Genomic DNA, 24,362 nt, shown 5'->3' with positions numbered 1-24,362 from the left:
CTAGACAGCATAGTGACACTGGCTGTAGAGTAATTGCATGTGTATTGGTAAAAGGTATGTGGTGGCATGTTTTTCATTGTGTTTTTTTTTTTAAGGGGAGAAATTACCTTTTAATTATGTGTCCATCTTTAATGTACTCAAAGCTATAGTTTTTTTATTTATTTATTTATTTTTTTACCTTAAACACATCTGTAAAATTATGTAACTCCACACTTGCTCATACTTATGGAAATAACTATGTAGTCATCTGGTCACATAGGGACAATAGACCAACATAACTGTGTATAATCAATGCTATGATAGCACCATGTAGTTTTCATTAATATCTTGCTGTAGGCTAATACAAATATTAATGCCATTTGTTAAGTGTTCAAAAAGCTGGGCAGGAAAAAGCTGGTAAAAAAAAGGAACCATACTGACGTTTTATTATAGATAAATATACCAGTATCGTATCAAATCTGGTATCGTATTAAAAGTATGGCCTGTCGTGATATTTATGGCAGGTATTGTATCAAAGTCCTAATTTTGGTATTGTGACGACCCTAGTTCCTACGGGGGCCCTGAACGGACAAACCAAACACCGGCTCTGTCGAGAGCCATTTCCATTTTAACATTAACCTGAAGGCCATCAAAGTTCTCCAACATGCTTGTGAAACTGCAGTAACGTAAGCTGCAAGTGTGTGAAACTCTGGTGCTGCCAGCATCCGTCTGACCACCGCTGCTCCTGAAATAGTATTATGCTATGTAGGGCTGCAACAACGAATCGGTAAAATCGATAAAAATTGATTACTAAAACACTTGGCAACGAATTTCATTATCGATTCGTTGTGTCGCGCGATTATTACGCCACTCAAGTCGCGAGGATGTTTGAGTGTTGAACAAAACAGTGGAGCGGAGCGCGCAGCGCAGCAGACGTAAGGTTCTGGTGCAGCCCGTTTTATCCTCTCGTATGTCACTTCATAATCGCGTTGCGTGTACAATAACCAGCTAGGCTAACCGTTGTCGTTAGCTCGCCTGCTAGTCGTTCATTCACCCGTGTTTGAGTCGTGCTGTTGAGTTCGATAACGTCTTTGTTTTAAAATACCACCGAGGATTCAAGAGAAGCAATGCGTAAACATCTCCTCTGAAGTGCAGAACGCTGGCACTGACAATGTAATGTGGCTTCATGCAGAGGAAGTGTTGCTGGGATTTGTGGTTCGATATCTAATAATAACCTTTGTTTAGGTAAAGTGCAGTCCGTAACTTATCCATTGATACATTGAGTGGTTACTTCTGGAATTCTCATCCTTTGTTCTTTGAGTTCTGAGTGTGTACATCTGCGAGTGTGTACGTCTGTGAGTATGTGAGTTTGTACATCTGTGAGTGTGTGTGTTTGTAAGTGTGCATCTCTGTTAGTGTGTCTGTGAGTGTGCATGTCTGTGAGTGTGTGTGTCTGTTTATGTCTGTGTGCGTGTGTGGTAGTGTGTGAGAGCATGTGTGTCTGAGTGTGCGTGTCTGTGAGCATGTGTGTCTGTGAGTGTGCATGTCTGTGAGCATGTGTGTCTGTGAGTCTGCATGTCTGTGAGTGTGTGTGTCTCTGTGCATGTTTGTGAGTGTAGAGAACAAGTTCTGACGTTCAAACAAATCCTGTTAAGTTTTCTGATTTGTATTTTTTTTTTTTTTATAAATTCTTTATTGTTAAGATTCTTTGCACTGTGAATTTGCAAAGTCAGTTCTGTTTTTGTAATAAAAGGTTGCAAATTAATGCTTCAAAATTATTTTATTTTTTTAATCCGATTTATCGAAAAAATAAATCGACCGAATAATCGATTATTAAAATAATCGTGAGTTGCAGCCCTAATGCTATGCATGGCCGTTGGCATGTCATTCTGCACTCGGCAGCGTGCGATACTGCAGACAAAAAGAAGCAATATCAACATAAGGCAACAGGATCCTCAGACCCTGAACTTGAGTCAAGGTGGAATTACCAACAGATACATGAGATGTACAATAATGGGATGATACATTTCTTTACGACTCTTGGACTACAGAAACATCACGCTCTCATCACTGTCTTGTTGGTTGCTCCAGGGAAACAAACACAGACGAGTTACAGTACTCAGCAGAACACAATCAAACAGAGACTTTCAGTGAAACTTCTCCAGCAACACTCTGGATTTTCTTTTCTTTTTTTCAAGTGCAGTGAAGAACTCAGTTTCATATGTGTTTCAAAGTGGTTGAATTCATACTGGAGAAAGGAACAAATAGCACTAGTACATGCCGCCTTGCTTTGTGGTTCGAGCACTTGGTACTTTTCTTTCCACAACAACAGCCCCACATACATTTTTTTTTGATTAACTAGTTGTGTTGTTCTAAAGAAAACAAAGTGTGACGAACTCATCGCACCACATCAGGTGACAGCTTTGTGAAAAATCTAGTGGTTAGTCTAGTGGGAGTAAATTGAGCAAAGAAAGGAAAAGCGCTGGTGGAAGCGGAAATCAATAAATAAAACGGCTACGGTTCAGGCTAGGAGGCTTGAGCTGGAGATATTTGTGCGGCTGATGGAGTAAAACAGCTTCTGCTACACCCATACAGAATGCAGAGCTTTAACCATTTTCTCCCGTGAAATAGAGGTAGAAAGCGGTGAACAAAAACAGCCCAAAAAATGGATGGAGGTTTGTCATTTGTTGCTCCATGCTTTCACCAGGATATTAAACAGAGGAAACCCAGAAACCAGAAAGATAGGATTGGAGGGTGACAGAGAAGAGCTTTAGGGCTTTACATTACAGTGGGGGGAGGGGTCTCACCTCCCACCCACTCAGCCAACAGGAAGCGAGCCAGCAGGATAATCAATAACAGTAACTGCTCCCTACACGGCACGCTTAAGGTCCAACAGAATTCATGCTATCAAGGACCCTGCTCAGTAAACCTTCGACCAGTGGATTCATGTGGACGACAGAATTGTCCTCCTTCAAAGAGCTGTCATGAACACAACAAGGTGTGTGGTCTTGATATTTCTATAAGCCAGAGCAGCACAGAATTTTGTGCACCCACCCTCCCGGACATGTTGCTCTGTTGTCGCCAACAGTTGCATGCGCAAAAACATGCGCTTGGTAAACCAATGCAATTCTTTCTCACACAGTCTGTAAAGTCTTACCCAGCGTGAAGCCGTAATTGCAGCCCCGCAGCAGAAATTAAATACAGATTTGTCCAGCGCCATGTGAGGCCCCGTAAAAAGCAGCAGCTCCACTAACAACAGCCTGGCGGGGAAAAGAAAAGGAGTGTTGGAGAGAAGTTGGTTAAATAAGCACTCAGTGACCTCTCAGTCTTGACCATTTAAAAGACAGACAGGTTGATACTGCTGGCAGAAGCCAGAGAGAAGTGAGAACATTATGTTTGAACACCAAAACAGATCACTAATGTTACATTGATGTCCAGATAAGAGTGAATTCCATTCCAGGAAAAAAAAGGTATTCAGACATGCTCAAATTAGTAGGGCAAAGTCAAGGCAAGCTGTTCCCAAGACTTTTACCAACTGAAAGGCTTACATAGCAGACATCCTAGTTTTCACATTCGGAATTGGGAATATGCATCTTGCCCGAGTCCCGGCACTGTTTTGTTATCTGTTACACACTAATCTTGGAGGCATAGAGAGATGTCAGGAGATGCAACCGTCCAATTAGATCTGTATTGCCCCTGTGTTTGTGACTACAACTCTAGAATCCCTGACGGGGGGGAGAGGGGATGGGGTAGGGGTAAAAGAAAGCAGGAAAGACATTCTGGGGCTAAAAGGGGAAAACTCTGGCATGGAACAAAATGTCATGCCAAACTTCCTGGAGGGGCAGTGGCGTGTGAGGAAAAATGAACAAGCCTTTCCCGAAAATCCACCCTGTTCCCTTCACATTATCCACCCACAAAGGAAACAGCGTCCCGTGATCTGAAGCCAAATTATCAGCATGCACTGGATAACGTCAGCAAAAGTCTGGAACTTCCCGTGCCCAACTTCTCCATCTACTGTCACAGGACGGTGAAGGTGTGCTTCTCAACTTAAACCAGTAGTGGCACTTCCGACTACACATCTGTAAAGGGAAGGATCATATCTCATTTGCGTTAATTAACCACCTGACTGCAAAAGAAAATTTTATCTCACCTGTGGTCTCCTCGTCTTCCTCCTTCAGCACATTATTGTCGTCAACATCCTGCTCCTTACTCCCCTTTTTGGCCTTTCTGGCGCCGTCCTTCACTGGGACCACGGTGAAGCTGGTGGGCATTTTTTTTTTTTATTTTTTTTTTTTACATGTGCTTCCCTCAATGTCTCCTGTTTACCACACTCTTATCTCTTTCTGCTCTCTCCTCCCTCTCTGCGGCTGCTTCTGCTGCTTCTGCTCCTCCTCCTCCTCCTCCTCTCTCTTCTCTTCGTCCAACAGCTGTCCCTCCTCTTTTCTCCTTCCTAGTTGTTGTTGTTTTTTTGCCATCCAAGCCCTAGTGTACTTCACTCTCCCTCTCGGTTATTTGAGTTTTTGTGTTCTATCGCTGGGACTCTGCAGTACACCCATGTGACCCCCCACCCCCTCCCCTTTAGTCCACTCACACACGCACGCTCACACTCACACTAACTATCCAAATAAGGAAGAGCACGACTGCCCCGCCCAATAGAGGCATTACCCTCAAACGCACATAAGCAAAAAAAAAACATGACATATGCGTTTGTGCTCATGACTGTGTGTGAGAGCGTACACACATGGCTCTTTCTGTTCCCGAGGGCAGACCCTCTGCCCAGGAATGTTGCTTCATCTCGCATGTAACAAAAGCCGGCCATGTCGGACTTTTGTTTAAAAAGAAGAGGAAGTCCAGGGCTGCTTTTAAAAAAATATATATAAAGGCGTATGCTGGCTTTCTAAACACACACCCCTCCATGCATGCACTTTATTAGATCTCATTATAACTGTGATTTACGGTATGTTACTGGGAGGGGGTTAAGGGACTGAGGGAGGCATCGAGTGAGAGTCAATACAAGTGTCAACTTCTACTGTTATTTCTTCAGAGAAAGGGTGCAGTGTGGACAAATATGACTGTTGTTGGATTCAACGCCGGAATCTCTTTTTTTAAGAGAGCATGTGGGGAGCAGAAGAATTCAAATGTCAGCAATCAGCTGACCTTACGTATAATCATTTCCTCAAAAGTTAGGTATGCATTGAAATTGAGAACATGGTTATGATTAGGTCTCACCCCAAGTGACCAACGCCCATGTGTGATGGGAAGTGCTGAATGCAAACCCCCACTTGAGGACAAAAAAGCTACAGCCGCTTAACAGCTCTTTCACAACGCTACAGCCCTGGAGCCTCATTTGGCTGCTCAACATCTGGAGACCCACCCAGAATAAGTTACACTCGGCCCTTTCGGTCCCCCACCATGACAACGCGAAAAAATCAATACGGTGAAGGGTGGGGGCCAACCGACTGCAACAGTGACAACAACGACAGTGTGGACAGTAAAGATTTATTGTTTTTTAAACATCTTGATGGAGCTTTGAAATATTAAGACCAGCTTAGTTAGATTGCATTGTTTCCTCCTATAACCAAGCTTTACCACGGTGGACCAGCTTTAATGATCTGTTTGCTGTAGTGGTACATAAAACACATGACATCTAGAGTTTTACCTCTTTAGTATAATTTACCATTTATTCACAACAGAACACTTGCAAACAACTACAAGCCTAAATATTGTCCACCTGTAAACCTTACACTCAACTTTCATTTCAAACGAAGAACAAGAAGGAACATTTTGATGGGATTTCAGAGATTCATCTGAAATCCATTTACCAGAACACTTCTCTAGTCACATACTGTTCTCTCTGTGCTCCTCTGGAGGTTTCTTCCTTTTTTCCCCTGTGAAAGGTTTATTTTCTTTCTGGGGGAGTTTTTCCTGATTCGATGTAAGGTCCTGGGACAGGGATGCCTTATATGTACAGATTGTAAAGCCCTCCGAGGCAAATTTGTAATTACCGTAACTGAATTGAATAAGCCATGCATCCCATCAGGTATTTCAGAAAATACATTGTCCAGACCCACCACTATAAAGATCAGGTCTCAGAGAAACACCATACATCCGGTTAATGGATGTGGTTGCAAATGTGAGATGGCTCCATGCTACAGGCATATCAAATGTTTAGTGAATAAGCGCGGCCACTAATGTATGCCACGTCAGCGTGGGCGAGATTCTCTGCCTTAACGTCATCTTTAACATGAGATATGCACTTCATCAATCATAAAGCGTATATAGTTTTGCAACTGCAAGCTACCATTTTTTTCAAATTGTGTTGGAGGGATTTGAAAACTGCCATCGCTATTAACAAATAAACAGACGGTTTGTGCACGATGTTCTATGTTAGATTGTATAGAAGTCTATGAGAAAATTACTACTTTTCTCTTGATTTATTCCCTCAGTAAACATTGTAAACATGAGTTTATAGCCTTAATCTCTAGTTTCAAATCTTCTTCAGTTTTTCAGAGCCTTTCGTACAGTCTCTACGTTATTGCAAATATTGTAACTTTCGTTTGGCAAATCGTGATGGCTCACAGTGACATTATATTTTACTCATTATTATTTATTAGCCTTTATTTAACCGGGTCAGTCCCATTGAGATACAATGACCTCTTTTCCAAAGGAAGCCTGGCCAAGACAGCAGCATAAAAAAGTTAGTCACACGACACACAGAGATCACATAACACAGGTAAAAACATTAAAATTTAAAACAGGACTAATGCTCCGGATTTACACTGAAACAAGAACAAGTGCGGTATGAAGCTGCTCCAATATCTCTCACACTTCAAAGTTTCAAGATTGATGAGCTTCTTTAATTTTAGAGTTTTTTGCACTGCGTTCCAAGCAGCAGGTGCAGCAAACTTGAAACAGTGTTCACCAAATTTAGAGTGAACTTTGGGCATATGAAAATAAATTAAAGTCATTGGAACGTAAGCAATAATTGCTCTGGGATTTAAAAATATATTTGCATAAATAGGGGGGAGCAGACCCAAGATGGCTTTATAAATAAAAAAATCTGCCAATGTATAAGGCGGCGTGCTGCCAGAGATGCCCACTCAACTCGAGCATATAAGATGCAGAGGTGAGTGAGGGCTTTACAACCAGTGACAAACCTTAAGGCACCATGATATACAGTGTCTAGAGCAGGGGTGTCACGGTATTTTTTTTTTTTTTAGACCAAAATTTGCAGATCTGGGATTCAAACCTCTGATCCTCTGCTTATAAGACAGACATACAAACCATTGATCCACAGTCGCAATTGATGTGAGCACTGATATTATTGTGTTAGAAGTCGTTAAACATGGATCATGTCATGAAAGTGGCGCCACAAACGTGTCACAAAGCGAGGGAATCTGCAGAGGAGAACCCAGGCAGATAAAGAGAGGGCTGATGTCTGAATTTTTGGTCTTTATGTTTCTAGGTAGTTGTTGAAAGACCTTCAAATAGAGTTTATCATCTAAAAACCTTCATCAATGATTTAAACACAGAGAAACATTGTCGTTATTTATGCGTTATTATGCTGTGATTTTACTGCTTCGGCCCACTTGAGATCAAAATGGGCAACATGTGGCCCCTTCACTAAAATGAGTTTGACACCCCTGGTCTAAAGATCACAGACAGTTTGCAGGGGCATTCATATACAAGAGATCACTGTAATCAAGTACAGGGAGGAAAATAGTAGCAACCAACTTTTTTCTGGTAAAAAAAAAAGAAAAACAAGATTTGTGACAGAAAAAGAATCCCAGTTTCAGCCTTGATTTTTCCCCCCCAGATTTTCTACATGTGGTTTAAAAGAAAGTCGATGATCAATTAAAATGCCGAGATACTTGTAACAGGTCCGACGTTCAATTTCATCCCCTTGCAATGACAAAATGCTGAGTGGAGACAAAGGCACTTTCCTGCTATTGGAAAATATCAACAGTTTGGTTTTGGCGGCATTCAAGACAAGTTTTAGTTCAATGAGCTGATTTTCCACAAGGTTAAAAGCAATTTGTAGGTTGCCAAGGGCCTCGGCAAGAGGGTGCCACAACAATATATAACTGTGTCATCAGCATAAAAAGAAATTTGGCAATTCTGGCCAATGTATTTACATAAATAACAAACAGAATCGGGTCCAGAACTGAGCCCGGTGGCACACCAGTAGAGACATTTAGCAGTGTGGATGAGCTGCCTTCAAAACAAATTGTTTTCTATTAGACAAATAATTATTAAACCAGCCAACGGCCTGCTCAGATAAACCTGTATCAAGCAGGCGTTGCTTCCGAATGGAATGATCCAGTGTGTCAAAGGCCTTAGAAAGGTCAACAAAGAGAGCTGTGCACAATTTCTTTTGATCGAGCCAGTCTATTATATCATTGGTAAGTTTGAGTGAGGCTGTTGTTGTGCTGTGTTGTTTACTAAAGCCGGATTGATATGGGGAGAGAATGTTGTAAGAATGAAGGAAATCTTTTAACTGATCGTTTACTAGACCTTCAAGGACCTTTGACCGTAGCCAGATGGGGTAATTGTTCAAGCAAGTGTGAAACGCCAACATTTAAAAACGGCAGTCCACAAACCAATGGGTGACATCACGATGACTACGTCCACTTCTCATAGAGTCTATGACTCCACATTCTATTGGCTCAGCTAGCTTGAAAACCAGACCGAGGTGGTACCAAGAATGGATTGGTATTATTCTACCATCCACAACTTTTTCAAATGAAAAACGCAAAAATAACTGTTCTAATGTGTGAAGAACTGAGCTGAAGTGAACTGCTTGGCTGGAGCATCAATCAATACCGTGATCTGACAACTCAATGTTCACAGAGTATTATGATGCTGCTAAAAGGTAACAAAGAGAGCACTCAGCCGCTGCTTGCTCAGTGGATGAGCGATGATGTAACCGGCATCTGCTGATTAAGTGGCCAGACAGTCGGACTGCCTCTCAGGGCCAGTCGGTGCATCCGGAGCTGGAAGACAATGTCCCTTTCATGAGGGAGTTTGACAAACCACAGTTGAGACTGTTAACTGGTGAGGCTAAAACAGGTTGGGTCATATGGCAGTCCTGAGACAGTTTTTTAATTATGTTGTGACGCAACATCTCACAAAGCACAACATGAACACAGAGGAACACAGAAAAAATAATCAGATAGTATGATCAAATTATGAAATACAAAAGTATCAGTATCAGCACAGGAGAACCATTTGCCCACTAAGACATTTATATGGGTACCACTAATGTGTCTGTTTACATGCAGCCATGCATACTCTGTTTTACGAATAATTCCACTGTGACGCCAATTAAATAACTTCACCCTTTTCCACCTGCGGACATGTTGCTTCCTTGGTTTACCCTTGTTGTCACCGTTCTGCAGGTTGGGCAAAAGTGTTCTTCAAGCCACTCTTTTTACGGCTATGTGTGACAACTGACTGGGTATATTTTGACGTTTTGTGTACAACGTGCACAGCTGGCCATAAACAGGGAACAGGCCGGCCGTGTGTTGCAAGCAGCAGAAAGAACTGAATTTGAGTCACATTTTCTAAATGTGCTGTATAGATGTCAAAAGAATGCTCCTTAAAGCTTGATAACGTCGGCATTCTCCTGTCTAGACTGGAAAGCTGTCTTTTTCTGAATAATTGTGGAATGTTGGTGTGCATGTATACGTAGTCACTGAGGACTCACTCCTCCTTGAAAATGTATTTATATAGTATGTATGTATTTTTGGCATTATACTCTACAACAAAAAAAACACTGCTCACTACTGCATTGAAAATCATAGGGCATTGTTGAGACGAGCTCCACAGACTCAACGAACTTTTCCTGCAAAGGCTCAGATTTCTAATCTCAAAATAGATGTATTGATTGATTCTATTGAGGGGAGAAGGGTGGAGACAGGATTTGCAACAGATAACAAGCACATCCCAAGGACACAAATCAGGGAGCACTGAAAAAGCTTCTGCACCTGAATTGCTGTTATGACCTCACATCCAACACTATATTTCTTCCCACTGCTTTATTGTGGATTCGGCTGTTTCGAGATGTTTTGGGGCCCGTGATGAAAAAAAAAGGAATTTCTATATGACAATGTGATATTACATGTGAGAACACAACACATGATCAAAATGTAAACAAAAAAGGGGATTCAACCTGTTCATAAACAAGTACTTTAATACAAGTAACACAAGATAACAACGACTCATAATTTGGGTTGGGTACCGAAAACCGGTGCTAATATGTTGCCGGTTCCAAGACGTCCGGTACCGACCGGACCGAAAGACAACGCAGATTTTGGTGCTTCCTTTTTTTTTTTTTACACTACTCTGTAATGTTGCATGGTATACCGATCATAAAAAGGTAGCGTGGTACCCGTATGTTAAAAACGATAGGATTTTGCATATTTTTAGTATAAATACTTTATTAAAATAGCGCGGATCAAACTTCTCCCAGTATATATAATAATGATGACGTGTAGTCCAGTAAAGCTCTCCAGTATATATTAATGATGACGTCTAGTCCAGTAAAGCAGTAGAGTTTGTAGAATCCAACAGTTTCTGAGTGGAGTTCTGTTGCACACCTAGTTCTTCAGATTGGTTCCGGCACCGGTATTGTTTTAAAAGTATCGGTTTAGCACCGGTATCAGAAAAAAGCCAAACGATACCATCCCTACTCATAATGAGGTTTATCACTGGTCCAGATGGCAGTGCATACTCTCATATTCATTGTGAATCCTGATTGAATCTTTAAAAAGAAGTGAACATTGTTCTGCAGGACTTGGACAAAGCAAAAGTTCACACTACTTATACAACCTGACAGCAGCAAAGTCAGAAAACCACACTGTAACATCATCCCTCTGTCCTGCTCCAGAGCTTTGAAGTGATGTACTGAATCCACCACCAGTAACTGACAGCGCCCTCTGGAGGGAAAACGAGGGTGGACAAAGTGTCCTGTGAGAATAATTGCACTGAAGGCAAGACTGTGGAAAACACAATGAAAGAAAAGCATGAATCTAGAAGGAAATCATGGTGACTTACAAGCTGCAATATCATCTCTTCATTGTTCCATGTGAGTTTGGGTCATGGCCTTTGTCACATGGCATCTTTCCTTCCCTCTCTCACTTCCTTCTGTTCTTCAAAACTGCATTGCAGGAGGTAGACAAAAGAAAACCCCTTCATATGAGCCGTCATGGCTCAAATGTGAGCAAAACATGACGTCACTTATACATTCAGCATACATGTTGCAACTAGGGCATCTCGTAGATAAAATAAAGCAGTGTTTACAGTAACCAGAATAATTAGGTGTGAACTAGCAAATGGAAAGATTTTTTTGTTTTTGTTTTTTTGTTTTTTTACAAGCTCAAGTGAAGCTGAGTGGAAACAAGTCATATTCAGCCAGATTTTTCTCATGTCTGAGAGTGAAATGGTGACGGACGCCTTCAGTTGCCGTTCTGAAGTACTTATGTGACTCTTCTTGGTAAAGAAATACCTTATTCAGGTGTTGGAGGGAAACTGTGCGAAAGGAGGAGCATAAATCAATGTGACTTTTAAAGAGGTCACATACACTAATAGGCACATTTTAAGTGTTAAACAATAACAAAATGATCCACTAGATAACAGCGGGTACAGCTAAAGCTTGAGTTTACAAGGTACACCTGAATGCACTATGAAGTCCCTGTTGGCACTTGCATGCTTAAGCCACGTAGATATGCTAGGGCTGAGTGATATAAGCTTGTCTGAGCTTTTGGATTTTCCTTATATCACAAGTGTTGCCATTTCTGGTTTTTAATAGCACCGTAATGTATATTTCTGAACTGCTCAATGTAGAATTTAAATGGTGACACAGCATATGCAGCGAAACAAAATCTCTGATAAATATATTGAGATGATGCTAATGGATGGAAAATCTCACAAGCCAGCTGCGGAAAGGTAAACTATTTTTACAGCATGATATCAGTCTCGAATGACTTCACTGCACACACTGTCACAGCCACACCTTCACCATCTCAGGTAACGGCACATTTACCCGCCAGTCATCCATGAAACGATGTTTGTAACAGTCTCAGGTGACCCTTAACTCTCTTTTGAAGGTAAACGCGTGCCTTTCTTTAAATTGTTTTGAGAGAATGCTGGCTCAGGTCTTACTTCAAACTACAGTTTCATTTCAGGTTTATAGCTCCTGGCAAATACATAAGATGCTTATTTCTTACATTAAGAATGAAAGTTGAGTTTCCAGTATTGGCTCCATGAATAGTTTTAAGAAATGTGTTGATCTTATGTAACTGTTCGCCATCAACGGATATTAAAAGGTCCCTAATCACCCTTTTACACACCAATAAGGAGGCAACTGTGGCTCAGTGGTGAACATGGTCGTCCTTCAATCAGAGGATCGGCGGTTCGATCCCCAACTCCGCTGGCCAATGTCGACGTGTCCTTGAGCAAGACACTTAACCCTAAAATTGCTCCCATAGCTGCGCCTACGGTGTATAAATGGTTGATAATGCTGATGTGGCACCTTCCATGGTGGCACCTCTCATCAGTGTATGAATGGGTGTGAATGGGTGAATGATGTCATATAGTGTTAAAGCGCTATACAAGTACGGGTCCATTCACCATTTAATATTTCTTGGCTGCTCCACCACTTATGAGGCCTGTCAATGAAAAGAGGGGCAAAGAAGACGTGCAAGTCCACCAATTTTTTTGCGTCCAGCAGTATTAGAAACACCCGTCTTTACGCGCAGCTAAAGCCATTTATAGCGCCTACCTTTTACAACCAATTCCCCACACATACCTGGAAGCCATGATTGCTGGTAACGTTATAATCATCACTATCAAGCATCAGAAAGATGATTCATTTAGAGCAGCTATATTGAAATTAACTTAGCAGAGTGCTTTGAAATTGAGGATTAAAAATAAATCAGAATCATCACACAAATTGGCCAACAACCCTAATGCTGTTCTGTTCGCCATGCGTCAAATGCGCTGCCTCAAATTCGTCATTCGCGCCACCGGGCCAAATAATATTTTTAAAAACTATCGCGTCTGTGCATTGACTTTGGATTATGAATGCGTTTTGCATTGTTTACTCATCTGGCTAAAGCCTCCACTAGTTTAGGTTATGACTTTTGACTGCCATGTAGTCTTTTAGGCTGTGTGTGATGCGAGTGGAGGGGGTTATCCTTTTCATTCACAGAGGGGCAGAACATGATACTCACACACATCTCTTACACATTTCTGACATCCGACACCCACAGCCGACTTTATCAAGCTGTCTTTTTCCTCGACCCTTGCATAAACTTGGGGTGGTCACAATAACATGAACACCTTCGGAATCCTACGCAAAAATGAAACGCATTATTGTGGTTGAGACAGTATTACAGAAGGCATGAAGCGCTCCCTAGGCAACATTTGGCTTCAATTTGTTCTACAGCATTGTTTATTCCAATATCAAAAGGCAATAAGGCCAAAATGACTCACTGTAAATGCCTTACTTAGCCATCCACATGCTGTAGACCATAAACCGGAAAGCCCCCATGACTACCAACAAACAGCAAGTGCAGAGAACCTCCAGGGGGAAAACCATGTTAAGTAGTGTTACCCACAATGTCTGTTCAATGTCCAAAGCAGCGGCTTTCAGCTGCTGGAAAATTGTTACCGTTATCAATCTTACCGCATGCATTGTGTGTCTAAAATAAACACTGGCTTTTATGTACAGAGCATGAGAAGGGATAAGAAAGGGACTTCAGGTGCATTTTATTTAGGGGTTCTATACAGAGTAAGCCATGTACAGACACTGGCAACAGAGCCTGTTGACCGAAAGCTTCATTTTGGCCTGTTATCAAGTTACTCATGGAATTAGATTTATGGTATGCCACTGTCAACTTAGTCATTTTAACCGGCAATTGTGATTGCTAAAAAGCTAAACAATATTATATTTATCTTAAAAAGAAGTGGACGTAGTCATCGTTGCGTCACCCATTGTTTGTTTCGGCATTCCCATTTTGAAGTGTCACCATGTTGTTGTTTTTGCAACGAATAAATAGATGTTCACAATATTTGGAATGCGAAGGAGTTAGGTAAAGACATCTGTTGGTTGGTAGAGAGAAAGTATGTTTTAAAACACTTCCGCATTGGCTTCACTCGGCAGAACCGAAGGTTGCCGCCTGGTCTAACATTGTGCCATAATAATTTAAAGAATAAAAATATGTTGCACAGGAGAGCAATGATGCAACACTAGCAGGCTGATGAATACATTACAGTGGGAAGTTATTCAATAATATTAGCTTACAGCAGATACATGTCACATAAAAAGTAAAGAGTATTTGCAGAACAGAAATTAGGTAATTTGTGCCGCAAAAATTTAAGTTTAATTGTTAAAAGTAAAGTATGTAAAAAGTATGTAAAAAAAAAAAAAAGAAGAAAAAAAAGAAATCTAAAGAATCCATGTGAAAATTGTTTTTTGTGTTGAAAGCGTATGCATGAGATAAAGCAGTGACTCAATAATTGTGAGAAAAGCGTGTTTCTGCATACCTTTTGGTCAGGATTGTGTAAGTGCATTTGCGGCTGAAATTGACACCGAAAAACTCCCTCTCTGGTGTTTACTCCCATCCGGAAGGTCAAACTGGCATTATAATAAGCATATACTGTTGTTGATGAAAAGGCCATTTCTCAGTCTTGGGAGGAGCTATGCCAGCGTGCATTTCCTAAAGGAGAAGGAAAGTTGTCTAAAAACCCTTCTGTCTGCCCAGAGAGGGACCCACCCTTTCTCCTCAGTCTTGCGTGTAAATAAGGAGCAGCTGAAACAAAACATCCCACATTGCAGGATTGGCGGAGGGAGGTGTGGGACTGGGAGGCCACATGAGGAGCAGATGGGGTGGTGGACGCTAGCGCCCAGTTGGTGTCCGTCCGTGTGTTGGCCTGCTCCAAATAAAGCAGAGGGCAGCACATGATAGCCCAAGGTGCATGCCTTTTTAAACATGAGAGCACACACACACACAGACACACACACACACACACATGCATTCGAACGTCACACTGTGTGGCGAGGACATTTATAAACCTAACCTGTTCATGCTGCAGCCGACGCAAATCACTGACAATGCTTCTGTGGTGTAATGACTGCGTGACCTCTGGCTTCACTGGAAGAATAGTGTCGTTCTCTCCCTGTTTCTGCGATGCAGTTGAGCTAGAGAGTACGCGCTCGCACACATGCATGTCCACCTTTTTTTTTTCGACCAGAAGTGTTGCTAAGCACAAGCAAATGCCAAATATGCTTTGGTTTGTTGTTTTCGGTGACTCAAAACATTCCAATTAACTTTCATGAACTGAACACACCGTGAAAAAGTGACAACTCCCAGAACGAACATTGTTGTGGTAGCGAGCTGTCAATCACCTTGTAGCTCAAAAGCATCCCCTGCTTTATGATCTATTTCAGTGGGTCACTTGACACCTGTCAACAGGTACGTTACCGCAAAAATTAAACGAGTACGATTCAACTCTGGCGGTGTTCTGGATTAAAATCCAGGCAGGAAAATCCTCGGATTGCCTAAAAAGCTCTGAAATCCTGCTTCCATTTCCAAAACTCTGTCTTTTTGAAGCAGGGTTTCCAGAGCTTTTTAGGCAATCTCAGGATTTTTAATCCTTTTTAAGTCATGGAGTCGACTGGTCTAAAAGTTTAGGTTACGGAGTAGACAGGACTAAAGGTTTAAGTTACAGAGTAGACTGGACTAAAGGTTTAAGTTACGGAGTAGACTGGACTAAAGGTTTAAATGACAGAGTGGACTAGACATACAGAACATACGTCGGGTGTCGGTGTCTCCCATCATACCGAGATGGGACCGGCTTGTTTCTGAGAAACAAGTTCAGGGCTCAGACTAAATCGGCATGGTCAGTTGTATTTTGATGCACTTCATATTTGTTTTAATGACGGTTCTATAATTGTATTACATCATATTTATCGCCCACACAGTGGTCCGTGAAAATATTTTCTTACACTAAAGCAGTCCCTGGTGCAAAAAAGGTTAGGGACGGTTGCTCTATTTGACTCTAAATGGACCATAATTTACTAAATGAACCTCATGCTGTATTGAAGAAGCCTTGAAACTAGAGATTTAGACCATACACTCAGGTTTACAATGTCTACTGAGGGAATATATCAAGAGAAAGATAGTCATTTCATCTCATAGACTTCAATACAACCAGACGAGTCGCCTACGATGGCCAGTAGAGAGAATGCAAGTTTATGGAACTCTTGCATTGGCTTCAGTTTTCACAACCAGAGGTTGTCCACCTGGAACTGAAGGGATCTATTGCCAGTTACTTCCCTGAGTGTTGCCAAAGTTTAAATCGGCCACCTTTTGGAGACCCTTATGCCTATAGATCTCGGTTCATCTTTCATTGCCTGCTTAATCTTTCATGAATCCAAATGTAATCACAGTCATCCTACGTACCATAGACAAGCATCATCTGTGGTAGGGATGTCACGAGAACCGATACTTACGGTACCTTTCGATAATAAAATATCAAAACACAGACGATGGCTATTTTTTTGAAGTACCATAAGTACCATGAGTGCCGATGCCAGCTGTTGGCATCAGTGCTGCACCTCTTCTGGAACCGATAGGGGCATTATACGCTTCAGTGTTCCAGTTGACGTTTACATTCTGAAAACAAAGATGGCAACTGCGGTTGCAGCAATCGTCCCACCTCGACTTGATGACAAGAAATGGTAGCGTAATTTACTTTGACGAGCGCTTTCACATCACTCCTACAGCAAAAGTCTCTCTCGATCGCGCGGGCAAAACCTGCTTGTTCTCAAAGCTTTAAACTGCACTCGCGTGTCTGTTGCCTGCTCTCTCTCGATTTAGATTTATTTTTGACAGTAAGTGGGCGGACCCAGTCACCATCAGTTCTGGGCATGCGTAACTCTGAACAGAGATGAAAAAGAGGCGGGAGGACTCATTACCTCGCTAATTCTAAATCTGGAAAGTAAACTAAACTTTCAGTGAAGTGTGGTGCAGCAAACGTGTCAGGTGTTTTTCAAATATTTTAATAAAGAAGTTCATATTTCAAGTTCAAGTACATGGAATCTTTTTTTTATCGTGGTCTCAAAATTGGTATCGAGAATCGTGTTATTTTACTGGTATTGGCCCAGAGAATTGAAAAATGAAGAAAAAAAAATGAATTTTTGGTAATGTGACACCCCTAATCTTTTGTACCCTGAAAGCTCTTCATGTAGTTTCATTTTATCATTGTTAAGACACTATGCTTACAGATCATTCTTGTTCAAACATGTACATTCCTAGGATGTGTACGATACACTTTATACATTTAGTGCTCATACATTCCTTTTACTTCCTTCACACGGACAGAACAAGGAACAAACACATCGCCTGAAAGGCTCTAATAGAAGGGCAACACAGAGCTATCATTCAGACAACACCATCTTCTTTTCTATAATTTCCACTTCTTCATAACCACTTCTTCCTCTTTACAGTGTGTTACTTAATTTCCTCCTATACATGTGTTGTGCAATCTCAAGGGCAAGAGTAACACAATTTCTCAGTTTAGCTAGACTTTAAAAAATATTACTATTGATCGCATTACGCTCAACCAACGCCCCCTCCCCCACTCCTCTGTTTAACAGTGACCTACGAGTGTGAAGAAAACCTTTCAGTACGTTTTAGAAAACTGCCATCAATCAGTCTGCTTGATCCAGAGCCTTAAGGTGCTTCGTTTGAGACTAATATAGTTGATAGACTGTCCCGAAAGTTTATTTTTCCTAATTAGAATGTGCTCTTTCTAACTAAAAACACTAAGACTGCTTCAGCCAAACAAGGTTTTAATCGAGTAAATCCAGATTCAAAATTAAGCAGTGATCTGTTGCACAATTAAACACTAATCTTAGTTTAGTAAATCCAAGTTTAAAACAAACTTAAATAGACATTTATCTACAAAATGTGTGTGCTGTCGGGAGCAAGGAGCAATATGAAAATGAAACAGACAAGATAATTAAAGAAAGAATTAAAGACACGTTGGTCCAATCTTCCTGTTCAGCTCCAGAACTGTTTTCTTACTAATGAAATTTAACAATGTAACACTAGAGAAATTTAACAGCATAACACTTTACTGGGTTGAGTCAAATTAAATTTCCTCAAGTCTAAGCTTAAAATGAATATTGGTTTGAAGTTTTGGAGCAAAAGAATTTAATGTACCGGTAATCTAGAGTAAAAACAAAAATTGACGTTTAAAGACAGTTTTAAATTGAATCAGTCTTAAACTTTCCTGCAATGTGATTTTAAGTTATGATTGTCAGATTTAATACACATTTTAAATTTAACCACAACCCAGCCCAATATGTGGCGCCTCTGTGAAGAAAAAAGCTAGACCGCCCATTATTGTCTATTCTCATTATCTGACTGCCACGGTTAAATTCATCACCCGGGAATCTAATTAGGCAGACGCATCCAGTAGATATCAGTAAATAGGTTACAGATAAACAAGTCGCATGCTTTGAGTCATGTATTGATTGTAGTTAAACAAGTGCAGTGAAGGAAGGAAACAATGACATTAAAATAGAGCAAATACAGTAGCTCCCAAAACAATGCATCAACATTCAATAATGAGGTAGAAATAGCAGCCGCCTTCAACAGTACAAAAAATGAATTTGATGTCTTCTGCTCATACAGTTTGGTTGGGTCAAATAAAGAGGACAAACGTCCCCACACGCTTGGATAACTTAATTAAATTGTGTCTATCTTTACTGGTAACACGCAAATACACGCACACACAATTGATAGAGAAACGCCATAATTTTAAATAATATGACAAAGCCACGAGCCAGTTGATTGTGTATCCACAGAGGAGAGTCGATCTTCTTCCGAGTTGAGGTAACATATACTCTGGATATTTTAACATTTGCTGATGAAAAGCTTGAACATTCCGTCACCATCCAGCTGAGAAACATATGAGGACAGGGGCCGCGACGAACCGGTTGCACAGCAAACGCAGGCCCACTCTAGAATGCCACACTCACACCGGTCTTCTTTCAAGAAACTTAAATCTAATTCAGGATGACATTCAAATCAATGCTTTATAGCTGAAGAGACAGGTGACAGAGAGGAGGAACACCATTCTTCTTCGACTCTTCTGAGGCAGTGGTACTGATTCAATGCAACATTTCTCCACTCCACAAAAATGAAGCTACGGATGAGAACACACCTGTTTCAACCAATGAGTGAAGTCTACATCAAATAAATGTGACATATTCGGACTCATCTCATTTCGGGACCATTCGCTCTAGTTGAGCCAGGGACTGACAGGGACGTACTCCACCCACTCGTCCACCCACGCCCCAACCACCTTGTACAGGCTCTGGTCAACAACAGCTTCCTTTTCACCCATGATTCATCAGCGATACATTAAAAAAAAAAAAAAAATCATTGCCTTGTTTTTTAAAACGCTCAAAACCTCCTTCCGTCTATCTTTTTTTCTTCTTCTTTTTTCCCTTACTGTGAAGCATGAAAAACGCTTGTGTGAATTAGTAAATAGAAAGCAAAGACCTGTGTTCATCAGAACAAACTATAAAGTAACTATAAATTCCAAAGGAACCACACCTTAAGAAGAGGCCCATTTTAGCAGCTGAGGCCCTAACTATTGACAACCAACCCACACAAGAGATTGTCCACGCACACTTCAGCACACTGTAGGCCTACTGTTACTTAGCATGCTGGCTGGCCCGTGTGCCAGCCACCTTGTTTCTGAGCGGAGCTTCAGGAATAAGGCTGAAGCCAAACTGTTATTTAGAGCGAGAGACATGCCAATTTAAAAAAAAAAACTGCAGCAGTGAAACTGCATTGTATTTTAAATAGATACGATGGACTATATCATGGCATATATCATGTTATAATTTCCTTAAAAAAACAACAACAAAAAAACAAGTCAATAGTGGAGTACCATTTAGGATGACGAAACAGGCCCATCTTACTTTGGTACGTTACGTTTGTAGAGCTAAATTCAAGTTATCTCCATTGTTTAAGACTCAAATTGGGTTATTTAGACTATTGTACATTTTTAAAAAGGGAACAAGGACCTATTCAAAGCGACCAGTTTTCCCTGCCGAGTAACGCTAGTAAAGAGAAAGCTGTCGCTTAACGGTCGTCGTTAAGATGAGGTCAAAATCTAACGCTAATTTTAAACGTTCTGTTTTAAGCTAGCAACATTTCCCGCCGGGTCTATAATATGGTCAAAGTAGACAGTTTGGTGACAAATGACATGTTCACAATAAATTTACTCGGAGACCTTTAACGTTTACCGGTACTTTAAAAAAAAACTTTTTTTGTGATTCATATTAACGCTAGGTGTGTCTGTTTTGCCGGCTTTTCTGTGTTTGGGGTACTGACGCACACGTACTTATCGCTAACGAGAGGAGGACAACCACGCCAGACAAGTGAAATGCGACAGTTAATCCTCTGGTAGATAAATGGGATAAGAAGTGGGACACGGGAGTTTGTGAGCGGCAGCTGTCTTACCATACTTGTTGGGCTCCCTGTTGTACTTCAGGATAGGCACCACAGCGTCGGGGTCCTCCTGCTGCTCGAACACGAAGTCCTCCCCCGCCTCTTTTTCCTCCACCGTGCCACTGCTGCCGCCAGAGTCCGACCCCGGGTCAGCGACGACCGCGTCCGAGGGCTCTCTCACGCTGCCGGCAACCCCGACTCCTCTGTCAACCGGGACCACCACAAATCTTTCGCCCATGTCCCTGCCCTCTTATCAAACTTTAAATGGAGGGGGGAGAAGCACACCGCCCGGCTTCTTCTGCGGTTCAGACTCAGTGAGGGCGAACACACGGGACAGCGCACAACGGAACAACAGACACTCACGAGCTGATCGGTGGATTGATTACAGTAGACACGTCCCCGCCCTTGGCCTTCCCTCATTGGTTGAGAGGGCCAAGGAGCGCTGTCAATCACCCCCCAGCAAGCAAATCACAGTGCTTGAAATGCGTATGAGCGATTTCTAAAATTTGCATCAATTTAATGATACCGTCCTAATAGTAAAAAAAAAAAAAATCCCTTTCTTAAACTGTTTCAGCTAAATATTTCTCCATTTATCAAATATTAACAAAGACATTGTCTTAGTATGTTTTGAAGTGTATAATCTAAACACACTCTAAAGTATATATCAAATATATACATTTTTGATTACGGCTTTAAAATTGTGCATGTGAGGCGGTGCCCTGCTTTCACAATGGCGCACATGTGCAGGCATGTCACACTAAACTTATTACAAGCTTCTTTAATGGTCCCAAAATGATGGGCTAATTAACACTCCCTCTGTAAATCCTCCACTATCAATAGCCTGCCACGGAAACTTAATAATTATTTCCAATTTTAAAAGCAGTGATGGTGTAGTCATTTGCCAACACCTCGCCATAACAACTTTGGTATGTTACGGCTTAGAATAAATGATTTGTCAATACCTCAGGATAGGATGACCTCTCATGTTTCCAGGCAGGTTTTGATACATACTGTAGTCTACAGTGATACGCTTCAGAACTCCTTGTTACCCAAAGAACACTTTTTTTCAGTTTGACAAATCGTAGGACACTGACAAACATTCGCCGAATCATAAACAATCCAAGTTCAAGATCACTAGCCCAATTAAATGTATTGTTCCTTGGGAAAAGACCAATCTGTTGGACAAATTCAAAGGGGATCTTTTCACATGTCACTTTGATGAATAAAGTGAAGAGATGAAAGCATGCCCTCTTCACACGAATTACACAAGCAACTGCGTTGTTAAAGACAACAGGTTGTTGCACTGAACAAGTGAAACACAACAGTTTAAGAAGGAGCCCTCAAAATGGTGTCATGGTAAATAGAAATATGGTTTAACACAACACCTATTGGCATTTTAGACAGACCCATTACTTGTTTTTAATGTAATAAAACAGCACACACCAATGCAACTCAAACGAAGCTCCAAGATGGGACACTACTTATTGTTATCAGAAGGGGACCATGAGTGTCATGTATTGTAATCTAAGACCTGGAAACAAAGAGACTTCAAATGACCACAAAGAAACTTCAAGTGACCACAAAGAGACTTCAAATGACTAAAGAGACTCAAAATGAAGGACATGCAAACTTACCTGAAAGAGACACAAAATGACCGGAAAGAGATGTGAAACAACTTCAAAAAGATGCAAAATGACTGCAAAGTGAAACAAAGAGATGAAAAAATCTTTAAATAGATGGACAATGATTACAATGAAATGCAAAATGACTACATAGACACACAAAATGACTAGAAAGACATACAAAATGACTTCAAAGAGTGGCAAAATTACACAAAAAGATGCAAAATTACTTAGTGAAAGAAACACATAAGAGTACTAAAACCCAAGACGACGAAGAGATGCAAAATGATAGAGATACAAAAATTACTGCAAACTACTATAGACACAAAATTAGCATAAAGAGACACAAAAGGACTACAAAGAGATGTAAAATGACAAAAAAAACACAAACAAAGTGCAGTTTATTACTGCCAAACATCATGGTTTTATACTTGTCACACATTTCTACTCCTTCGCCAAATGTGCCCTCCTTTCTTTAAAACGGTGTCGAACTCATCCCCTGATTGTTGTGTGTTTGCGTTGTCTATTATTACCCTTTCAGCTCGCACATCAAGCATGTCAAATACTCCGCCATTTACTGTGGTTGAATTTCAGGAGACCACTCAGGCAGTAATTGCTTGAAGGGTGTTACGTGGACATCTAAAATAGACCGCTGACGGGACAGTTGGATGGCCGAGGGGCCGAGGGGGCGGGAGGGGGAGGGGGGGGATGTTGTGGGGTGGCTGTGTCGAGCAAAAGTCAATTCAGTTTCGCTCTTTATGAAAATGACAAGAGAGTCACCAGTCACTTTACAAATGTCATGACAAATGAGGGGAGGGCCTTTGCGTTACAGTTTACATGACTGACAGTCACTTGTAATCCTCCATGTCCATGCCGCTTGACTTATCCGCTCCTAAACTGATGACCTCAGATCAGAGGGCTTGCAGACTGGACAAAATGAAATGCAGATTACTTTTCTATCCTTTATTTGCTGGGTGAGAACAGATGTGGCCTTTACAGCACAACATCAGCTGCAAGTGTTGAGGGTGACGAACGGCCGCCTTCATCTCTGAGCCTTCCTTATCACTGCCTTGATGACGGAGATACAATTCTGATGAGAAGAAAGATAAATGGCATATGTTTGTTTGGTTATTGTAACACAGGAATATGTGTAGTGCAGTGTGACATTAAATAGATTTCCTACAGCAGATTAAAAGACATGGCCTGATCTATTTATTATCTATGTATTTATTCATTTATTTTAATATATATATATATATATATATATATATATATATATATATATATATATATATATATATATATATATATATATATATATAATATATATATATATATATATATATATATATATATATATATATATATATATATATATATACGATTAACGTGTCAAGAGGAAAGGTAACTTTTAAAAATATACTAATGATTGAAAAAATATAACAAATTAAAATAAAAAGAATTATACCAAAATATATTATATAGTTTAGTCCATTTTTGTGAAAATGTTAAATGTCTAATCATTTTAGATTTAGTTAATCAAACTTTTGATTTGTAATCTCAAAGTTTTGACTTTGTCTCATGAGGACAAAACTTTGTGTAACTTTATTTTTTTGTATCATCTCTTTGCAGAATGTGCTTCTGTAGCGTCCTGTAAAGCAACAGGTCATTATTATTGCATTGATGGAGCGAAGAGCCTAATAAAGTATATTTCTTTGTTACAAAAGCATGTTTTGTTTGTTTATTCATCTAAATTAAATTAACACTTTTCTACATCTGCTTTAAACGTAATTTTGAATCCATATACTGTCTTTAAAAAAAAAAGATTACTTAAGTTTGATGAATAATTAGATTTTTGTCATTGCCCTTTAGTCAGAAAAGAGCAGGTTTTGCGCTGTTGACTCTATTTCGCATGATTAATCTTAGAAGCTTATTTGAAGTATAGATCTGCAGTCTACAAACAGTCTCCTCTCATCCGTCTCTGTTGTCATAGAGACCGTCCTCTGGGAGGGAACCAACCGGCTGCTGAGGTGAAGTTGTTGTCAGGGCGCCGCACTCGGAAACATTTAGCCCTCTCTGATGATCTGTGTACGTTTCCTTTGCAGGTCGTACCATTCTAATCGTAAAAACATGTGTAAGTCTACTCTGAGCATTGCTTAGTCCCTCTTTATCTCATAACTGATAAGTATAACGTCATAAAACCTGCCGGTGTTATTTCCTCCATCCA

The 24,362-nt window shown here is 40.6% G+C and overlaps 1 protein-coding gene across 5 annotated transcripts in view; it reads right to left on the bottom strand.

The window, feature by feature from the left end:
* The window catches only part of slc12a7b (solute carrier family 12 member 7b), a 62,127-nt gene extending 41,251 nt beyond the window's left edge, over window positions 1–20,876 (bottom strand). For 3 of the 5 annotated variants that reach the window (XM_068581281.1, XM_068581277.1, XM_068581278.1), the window contains exon 1: window positions 20,526–20,876. In XM_068581281.1, the coding sequence (XP_068437382.1) occupies window positions 20,526–20,751 (226 nt within the window). In that variant the 5' untranslated portion in view covers window positions 20,752–20,876. Of the gene's footprint in view, window positions 1–3,136; window positions 3,387–4,129; window positions 4,374–20,525 lie in introns of those variants that run through there. The other 2 variants (XM_068581279.1, XM_068581280.1) reach the window with 2 other exon arrangements.
* Between the last annotated feature and the right edge of the window lie 3,486 nt (window positions 20,877–24,362).

This window comes from Clinocottus analis, unplaced genomic scaffold (assembly GCF_023055335.1).
Source record: "Clinocottus analis isolate CAN_PGR_092001 unplaced genomic scaffold, fCliAna1.0.p SCAF_18, whole genome shotgun sequence".
Classification (NCBI taxonomy): Eukaryota; Metazoa; Chordata; class Actinopteri; order Perciformes; family Cottidae; genus Clinocottus; species Clinocottus analis.
This window is presented reverse-complemented; position numbering and strand designations above follow the sequence as displayed.